Raw genomic sequence first — 9,672 nt, forward strand, 5'->3', positions numbered from 1 at the left:
GGTTTTTTTCAACAGCTCTAGTTGACAATTTCTGAGCAGAGACATATTTTCTGCTATTTGTCAAGCCTCTGGTAATCCATCATTGATTTTGTGGGCATAAAGTACAGTTAAAGAGAAAGTATAGTACTGTCACTGGTTGGATGTTTCATCCTCAATAAATCCATTGTCTGAATCATGTCCCTTAAAATGTCCATTGTTTTTTAATGAAAGGCATCTACTTTATATTTATATATGGAGCGGGTCTTCTCTACGGAGGCCGCCATATTTTTTGCAGTAATCCAGACGGGACAAGCTAAACTCCTTTTGAGTTATTACGACGACTGAAGGCTGCCACACGTTCTCTGTCATGTTTGGAAGGGGAGGGTACGGTGAGGGCTATTCAGCTGCAACATGCAACTTCCCCACTAGATATCACTAAGTTCTACACAGTGAACCTTTAAATAATTCAATAAAAGCCAAAGACATAAAAACACTGCATCATGGGAAAAAAGAACAAAACCACATCATTAAATAAATATCACCAACAGGAGCAGATTTTTCATGAAACAACCAGCTGGTATTCTGACTCAGTCCCTCCTCAGAAACATGGTTTACGTTTAAAACTAAAAACCTTCAAGATAAAGTTAGTGCCTTTTCTAGACTTCCAATGGATTAAATAAAATGGCACTTAGTAAAGTGCATACCCTCAAATCTCAAAAATCAATGAAAATGTTGAAAAGAGCCTAAACTCACAATGTTGAGGCAAGTTAAAAAAAAATCCTTGATCAGCCCCCTGATCACAACAAAAGTTGATGGGTTCTTTCCTGATCCAAACCACATCCTTCCTCAGGGTTACATGAAAATCTGTCCTGTACTTCTTTGTGTGATCCTGATTACCAACAAATACCAATCAAATTAATCCATCTTGACATACTAAAGAAAGTGAAAAAATGTCATATCTGCTCCAAAATGTTATTGTCTACCCTTTGGATTATGTCAGATCCATCCACAAAATTTTAATTAAAAAAGTTTGAGTGTCTTTTTTGAGTAATCCTGCTAACAAACAGATAAACAATCAAACGCCAGTGAAATATGAACTCCTTGGACGAGGGACTAATATATGACATATATGCACATGTGTCCGGACTGTGAGTAAGAAAGTCTTCTGACTCTCTGCAGCGAAGGGAAGTGGCTGAGCAGAGAGCACTCGATAGAACTAGTTAAGCAAATGTCCTCCAGCCAAGTCATAACTTGCAACTTAAGAAAGACTTCCTGTCTAGTTATGGTGTTGCACCTGAGAAGCAGCTGAATGTAAACATGGTTAACGATAGCCCGTGGGGGATGATGGAGGGAGAAAAAGTAGGGGGGGCAGGAGTGCAGTGGAGGATGGGCCAACATGTGGTAATTAGTGGATAAAGTAAACAACCATGGGGAAAGCCAAAGGGCAGGTTCACAGCTGGTTGGTGGATGCTCTCATTCTGGCTTTCAGTATCCTCAGGGCTCATGGAGGGGAAAACGAAGGAGGAAGTCAGCAAATGCAGCAAGTTTAGCGAACAGCAGTGGGGTGTAACTCTGTGTCCAGTTTTCGTCTGGAATACCTGTGTGTGTGTGTGTGTGTGTGTGTGTGTGTGTGTGTGTGTGTGTGTGTTTGTTCGTCCGTTCAAACAGAACCCGAGCACACTGTGCTGTGTGTGACGGCACTTAAACCGTCTTCTTCCATCAGTTTGAGACGACATGTTGCTCACATCCACAATTTATTGGTGGGTGGCCAGTAACCTTGGCAGCAGTTGGCTGATGGGAAAAATATATATTTTTCCCAAAGGTTCAAAAAAGGGTTTGGAAAACGAAATTCCGAGTTACTATTTAGACTCCATCATCTGACCTTCACATCTTCGTTATGTCAGTGAAGTAAAAAGATTCTGATCGGAGGTTTAAACTGCAAATTAAAAAAAAATGCACAACATGCTGACATTTTTTATAACAGGGTTTAGATTTGTTTGCCATGATTTGATCCGAGAGGTTTCCATTGCAATGTATCTGGATTTAACAAAAGGGGAAAACTAAAATCAAAGTATCTAAAACAAATTTGCATCGGTGCTTTAGAGCTGATTTGTTATAAATACACATCTCAAATCAAGAACAACTGGATGTGAAGGTAAAGGGGCGGATACTTTCTTCATCAGATTAATTGAACATATGAACTGTGGAAAGTTAATTAGAGAAACATATACCAAACAAAGCTTTTTTTCATTTATTTATTTTTGCTCCGGTTGATCATCTATTATGAAAGGTCTAATTTTGTATCATCAAACTCCTAAAACACACACGCAGCAATAGAAAGAGAGAGAGAGAGGAAGGGAGGGAGGGAGGGGGGAGGGAGAGAGAGATCTTGATTTGAAGATGAGAACATATTTGTTTTTGTCAGATAGCTGCAGGAAATATTCAGTCGATGTTAATGAGAGGCAATTAGTTTTGATTAAAAATGAGATTGCGCTCGTACATGCAATTTAGATATATCAAAAACGAAATAATGATTCATTTCTGTTGGTTTAAGACATTATTGTCAACAGAGGAGGTATCCATGCAGCAATGATACGACTGCTCTGAGGCAGAAGAGAAAACAATCATCTAGACACTCGCCCATGTGTGTACACATGTAGTTTGCCTGTTTAGAATATGAATACAAAATAGGTTTATGTGGGAGGCATCAGCATTTGATTGACTTTTTGTGATGATTCCATCTACATAATAAATTTCGTTCTTCCGTGTGTTTTTTTTTTTTTTTTTACACTATTATTTGTTACTTTTGCACATTAAAGTCAAGCTGTTTTTGCTGGTATATATATTTATATGTACACAGTTGTTTCTGTGAAATACCAACCTGTTCCATGCATGTCTGTGCTCACCTTCCCCAGCGTCCATTGTAATTGGGAAATGGTGGTGTGAGATGGAACCGTGTCTGGATGGAGAAGAGTGCAAGACTCTGCCTGACAACTCTGGATGGATGTGCTCCTCTGGCAACAAAATCAAGACCACGAGGGTGAGGCCTCACATGTTGTCTACGTGCACGCGCACGCACACACACACACATACACACATACACACATATAACACACACCTACTGTGCGAAGATGCAGAAATACATATACAATACATACCTGTGCTGTATGTGTATATTCTAACTGAAGCACACTAACACATATCTACATGTACACCCTTGCACCGTTTTCAGTAAGTACATGACTTTAGATTTACAATTCAACCTTCTCCTTCTTCGACTTAAACAAAGAAAGTCACAAAGAAATAAGACAAATCTGTTTGGACAAGTTGATGCTTTAACAAGGCTTCTCTGCAATCGGCCTGCTTCACTTCTAATTCATCTTTAGTCACTGAAGAATCGAACATGTACAGTGTCAACCCTGTGGGTAAAAAGGATGCGCACACTTACAATTATACCATACAGAGAGCTCTGTTTAACGAGTTAGATTCAGTTTGATGTGAGTAACCTGTGTAAGGGCCCAGTAGTGGTGGAGAACAAGCGTAAAGCAGGAAGTAAACAAACAGGTGGGCTCTGCCTCGGGCTGCACTCCTCTCAGAGATAAAGTTAACAGCCACTTTGCTTCTGCGCTCCCTTTCAGCTCTGTAAATCGACTCCAAATGCGGCACGCAAAAATAATGAAGGGAGTTAAGTCCTCGAAGCCAGCAGTCCAGCACTCTGTGACAGGTTGATCACCCGTTTTGTATTAATTTAATTGATTCACCCCTCCCCTACCTGCTTGACCCCCACGCACACACACACACACACACACACAAACACACACATCAGCCCCATGTGTTCTCTTAGCGCGTGACAATGACTTTGAATCGGAGCAGAGACTAATGTGATGGTAGGGAAACAGGGAACAGCCAGTGAAGGTTAGACCACACGGGGCTTCCCAAGGTTGTTCTGCAGATTTATGTGGCAGCAGATAGACATAAAGCTTTCACTGCCCCGCCCCCCCCCCCCTATCAGCCACCACAGGCTTAAAACTTTCAGAAAGAAGTTGATGGAATGGGGCTTTCCAGCCTGTCAAGGTAAGGTGCAGTATTTGGTTTTCTTTAAAGAATGCATCTCGAATTCTCACTTTAGTCCATTGCACAATTTTAAAATAAATAAACTTTAGCTGAATATTGTTTTTCTTAAATACCTGGGCACAAATTATTATATTGTGAAAGATTGTAAATGTTTTCACATAGATGGTGAAAAAGCATTAATGCATATCTATAAATAAAATTGAAGAGGGCAAAAGGCCTGAAGCTGCTTTTGCTACCCAAAAGACACATGTCCTTATCTCTTGACCCTCTCTTTGCAGAACACCCAGCCATACTCCCCTTTTTAGCTTCTGGAAGCAAAATGCAGATGATGCGTCCACGGAAATTGAGCTGCATTCTAGCTTCTGTAAAGGTTAGTCTTTTTCTTAAGCTGTTTTCTGTTTCTGTTTCTGTGTCCGCCTCTCTTTCTCTCACACACACACTCACACCACTGTATGTGCACTTGAGTGTCGGGTAGAATGGAACCAAATCGTGTTCAATGACTTCTCATTAACCCAAATACTCGCTGGAAAATAATCAAGTGTGTGTTTACATGCTGTGCATGATTAGGAAGGCGTGACACAAATACTGAACGCACCACCACCCTCTGTAAATATTTATCACCCAGCGCAGGCAGCTCGCATAAATAAGAAATAAGTTGCTGCGTTTTTCATATAAACTGTGTCATATATACCACACACATGTGGTGTAAATAAACATGCATATACTGCAGCAGCACTTTCATAGCTCTGTAGAGTCACACAGAGAAGCAGGTCCACCTCTCAGCAGAACCTTGCAGTCTGTGATCAGTGTGTAGTGGCCCTCTGCCTTTCATTGCTTCCTTTGTTCCATGTCCTGTCTTTGCTATCGGCCACTGTGTGGGCTTGATTACAGCGCCTTGCATCGGTCTGCCAATCCCATTAGCCACTAATCTGTGACATGCTACTTGCTCCTCTCTGTGTTCCCTTCTAGTTGTGTACACGCGCACATGTCCAATTTGTTTGATATTTATGAAAGTGCGTGTGTATGTTTGCTCACATGTGTGCGCTACAACCCCGGGCAGGTCTTTTCCATTTTGGTTGTGTGGCTTCTTATCAGAGTCCACTTGATATCCTGATCCCCCTCTGAGGCTCTTGTTGAGGCAGCTATCAGCACACAGCATAGCCCACAGGCTACATGAAAGGCCTTTTATCCTGCACTCTGCTCTCTGTTTTTAATCAACATTCCTCATTCACCTGCCTCTCAGGCCAAATTGCCTCATTTGTATTTGATTCGTCACAAGACAGCAAGCCCACAAAGCGCCATTGTTTCTTTATATTTCCTATTCGCAGCCTTTTTTATTTCCTGCAGGTTTTCATTTTGCTCTGAAAAGTGTCAGTGAAGCACAATGAGGCCGGCACGCACACGTGTGCACCCACACACACACACACACACTTACTTCATCATTGTGTTTCATGAAAAATTGGCATGAAAAGTAAAGAAGCCGAGCAAAGCAAGTCCCTGACACCCATGTTTCTTCTTTTCTTTCTTTATGTCTTTCAGAGAGGGAGCCCTTCATTGCCTGTTCTGTAGCAGCAGACAAGGCAGCCCCTTTTGTTTGAGGAAGTCACAGTGAGAGCGAGGCTGGGGAGCACCTTCCAAAACACTCGCCCACCATAGATCTGCATTACTCGCTCCACTGGCTAAATAGATCAATTCCCTTTCTGCTCCCTCCAAACAATTAGACACCTTAAGAGCGACAGGCAGAATGAGGGAGGCTGTAATGAAAACATTGAGAACATCTTTCCTCCCACTCGTTCTTGTCCCTGTTTCTCATGATTGTGAAAAGAGAATTTCGTTCACTTGATAACTTCACTATGTGCTAGAGTGAATATGAACATGTCACCCGTAATAAGGCAAGAGCATCATACTGTACATGCATACTACAGCCCTCAGCATTAAATCAATTTTAATGGCCTTTTTTAAGTGATTTCACACTGCAGCATAAACACTGACATACAGTCGTCATTAGATAACCCACTCTAACAAGGGGCCCGTCGGTGAGACCGTTTCAGAGCAAAAGTGACCTGCCAGCAGAACCATCCCCATCTTGATTTGTCAAATCCAATGTGAACGCCGGCCATGCCGCATCTTCACCATCACCCCTCCTCCTCCTCCTTCACTCCTGTATAATGACATCATGAAGACTAACATAAAATCATACACATATGGCAAACAGTGTGTCATCGGGGATAAATATTAGATTGCTTGCTTATTTTAAAATTGTGAGCTGACAGGTGGCTGCACAGACCGGCCGGGCTGTCATCCTCATGGCATTTTTATACAGGTTTAATGAGGAGGAGTTCATTCCAGGAGCTTCCAATTAATTTATACTTGTTTTCCTTTCTTTGCTCTTTCCATTGTCAATATCACATTAAATGGATCTTGGTGTATTTTGTTGTCTGGAGTCTTCTGTTTTTAGTGGGTGCTCTTTAGCGCTGTTTGAAAGGGTTTCTCATGCAGCATGATTGATTTGCTCAGCTCTAAACGAGAGAGGTGGGAAAGGCGAGGCTGTGTTTGCACAAAATTCTTTAGCTAAGGCAGTCGTCCTTGGCTCCTTTTACTAACTGAAGTCTGAGTAAATTGCAATTTAATGCGGCCAGCAAATTAGAATGCAGAAGGCTTAGTTGCCAGCAACGACGGGATAGGCAGGAAATCCTTGAGCGATCCGCTGCTACCTGCTGCACTGTTCATTTGAAGAGGCAGAGGACAAAAAAGAACAGAGGACACTTTTAGTCACATACACTCACATGCACGTGGGCTGAAATGACAGCATTTGCATAAAACCCCTCTTCTCTCGCTAACAAACCTCCGGTGGATTGTGTCGGAAGTGTAGCAAGCGAGCTGTTATGTGTAACCTGTTACTGCTCTTTTTCTGGCAGAGGTCATTCTCCGCGCCAACATTTTTAATGTTTCGTCACACAGCAGATGACACAGATGCAAATGCTGGACGGATGAGCCTAGAGGATTACTCTGTTTAAAGATCACGAGATAAAAAAGACGGAGAGCCGCTGTGACACAACATGGAGGAGAAATCAATGTGTTAAATCCGAGATTTTGAAGCTCACAGAGGAGCCACGGCAGGTCAACTGGTTTAATAGGAATGATATCGTCAGCAATGGAGAGGATATCAATAGTGTTTCTTTTTCAAGGAGATGATAGGTCATATGATATTAGATCTCAAGCAAATAACTTTCTTGCAGCCAATGAGTTTTTTTTCAGTGATGCCTCCCTTGTGTCAGGAACCTTCTAGCAGCAGTGTCCTCAGACAAACTAGAGCATAAACAACTGAGAGACAGCTGCGCAATAATGCAAATATGTTATTTTAGTAAAAGATATTGTTCATTTGGATCTGGATCGCTATCAAAATACAAAGGATGTCTATATTAATCAACTAAGTACCTTCTAAAAAACTGTACTGGATAGGGTACTGGCTAACAGTCAGTCTGTGGACCAAGTTGAACATGTCTTCTACATCCACAGATAAATACATCAATACATCATGGGTTTGCAACTGGGTCAAACAGTGCATCAAAATTTCAAAAGTTTGATAAATTATACATTTTATTTCACCATATCAGACTGAGACAAAGACTTAATGACAAAAACATTACATTCATAGAATTACTTATTTATTAGCAGTTTGTCCTGCAAAATAGAAGCACAACATTTGTTTTGTTATGTTAATGCTTTATACCAAGTGTAATTACAGAGCCATTTCGAAAAGGTGTGAACTTGGGTCTGAAGATTGTGTCCATGCAATGTAGGAACAAATAACAGGAGTGAAGTAATTAACTTATATATAACATGTGAACAGTTTCATTTGAAACACATTGACCATAACATCTTAGTTGCAAATAAACCAGGTAGGATGAACACGTAAGTGAAGTCTTCTAACAGGCAGGTTTAAACGGACACAAATTTGTAATAATTCAAGTGAGCACCTTATCTGAAAGAGATATAAACCTACGCATTGTGATGAAGAAAAAGAGTCTAAGCTACAAATAACACAATTCAAAGTTCATTCATGATATATATTGGTTGCAAAGAGTGTATGTTTCCAAAACGACTTTGAAATGTAATTAGATTAACTTCATTGTAATTACTTTTAAATGATTATGACAAATCTAATGCAGCCAAGAAACAATATAACAACAGTGCATATGTTTTCTGTCTCTTAATGTTAACATTAAATTAAACCCACATTATAATACCTGCGAGTCCCCCTGCTTCTCTATTTGTTCTCTGAAGCATTTTACCTAAAATAACACACGGTGCAGTGGGTGAGTACAGGTGCACGAAACTCTATCCACAGGAAAAACATGGTTAGTAAACTCATTGGGCTCTCCTGCCAGCATTTCCAACATAGCGGAGCGTTAAGACTCTCTATGTGCTACAGCTTCCCAACAGCACCCTCCACAATCAAATCCACACACCTGGCTACCACCTGCCAAGCGTACAGGAAATGTCACGGCAGTATTTCTTGTTGAACGGGATTATGGGATTTCTAATTGGCTCCACGGTGACCACACGACTACAGATTTATTCACTGTAAGAATCTCAAAGCAGCAGAATAACTAGAAAATGTGATAGAAAATGAAGATAAGGAAATAGTCTGAAAAACATTTACAGGCTTTAGTTGTGGAGACATCATATGAGGGCAAATAACTCGGCTGCTTTAACCGTCACGGACATCATCCACATAGATTTTTTTATTGAGCATCAGGTTGAAAAGGATGGTGAAAAGCAGGATATTCAATAGCAGTCTCAAGGCTGCACTCCGTACCTCTGAAATGTGTTCAGGTCTACATCTGAGGTAGAATAAAAGTCCATGAACTATAGTCACGGAGGGAGACAGCTCAGACTCCACAGCGGGGGCCTCGATCCCATTTAGCAAGGCTAGAGATGGTCTGAGATGAAGTCCAGAATATGCCAAATATGAGTGTCAACTTGTGAAGCAGACATACACAGCATGGAAACACATCTGGGTTTTATTTCCTTTCGTATAAGTTGGCTGCCTGACATATTCCAGTGCACTTGAACACACTTCCAATTTCTGCGTTTGTATTTTTCTGCTCGTCTGAGCAGTCTGTTTTTAGTAGGAGCAGGAACCAGGAGGGGAGACGGGGCTGTACAAAGCCTCCACAGTTCAAAAGACTCCCCCCTTGTTTTTGAGACATGCAAACAGAGAAATTCTTCGGGGTCTAATCCTCGCTCACTTGTATGCCTTTGTTCTGTCTAAGTGTATGTGTGTTTTCTTTCCTCTCTTCTCCCTCCTCTGTGTTGCAGATTCATCCCAGGACCTAACGGCGAGCTCCTACTGCAGGTCTGCGTGCCAGGCTCTTCCCCTCACCTACCCCCCCTTTCTCTTCCCACCGAACGCACTGAAACTATTACATCCACTGCTACTGACTGGATTACCTGGGACCACAAAAAGGATATCCACCCAGATAAACAGCTTTGCTCGTGTGGTGCCAAGGATTTGAAACCAGACTAATCCCCTGTTTGATCAATGAGCCCCATGTTGGTGACTCTCCTCTTCCGCACAGCTGTGGCCAGTTTCCGACATGCTCCTGCTCTCTG

At 41.6% G+C, this 9,672-nt stretch overlaps 1 protein-coding gene across 3 annotated transcripts in view; it reads left to right on the top strand.

Moving 5' to 3' along the window:
* The window catches only part of LOC128457940 (chemokine-like protein TAFA-1), a 108,340-nt gene extending 98,944 nt beyond the window's left edge, over window positions 1-9,396 (top strand). For 2 of the 3 annotated variants that reach the window (XM_053442498.1, XM_053442505.1), the window contains 2 exons: window positions 2,895-3,019; window positions 9,379-9,396. In XM_053442498.1, coding sequence (XP_053298473.1) covers window positions 2,895-3,019; window positions 9,379-9,396 — 143 coding nt within the window. Of the gene's footprint in view, window positions 1-2,894; window positions 3,020-4,331; window positions 4,359-9,378 lie in introns of those variants that run through there. The other variant, XM_053442512.1, reaches the window with a different exon arrangement.
* Window positions 9,397-9,672: the final 276 nt, after the last annotated feature.

This window comes from Pleuronectes platessa, chromosome 2 (assembly GCF_947347685.1).
Source record: "Pleuronectes platessa chromosome 2, fPlePla1.1, whole genome shotgun sequence".
Classification (NCBI taxonomy): Eukaryota; Metazoa; Chordata; class Actinopteri; order Pleuronectiformes; family Pleuronectidae; genus Pleuronectes; species Pleuronectes platessa.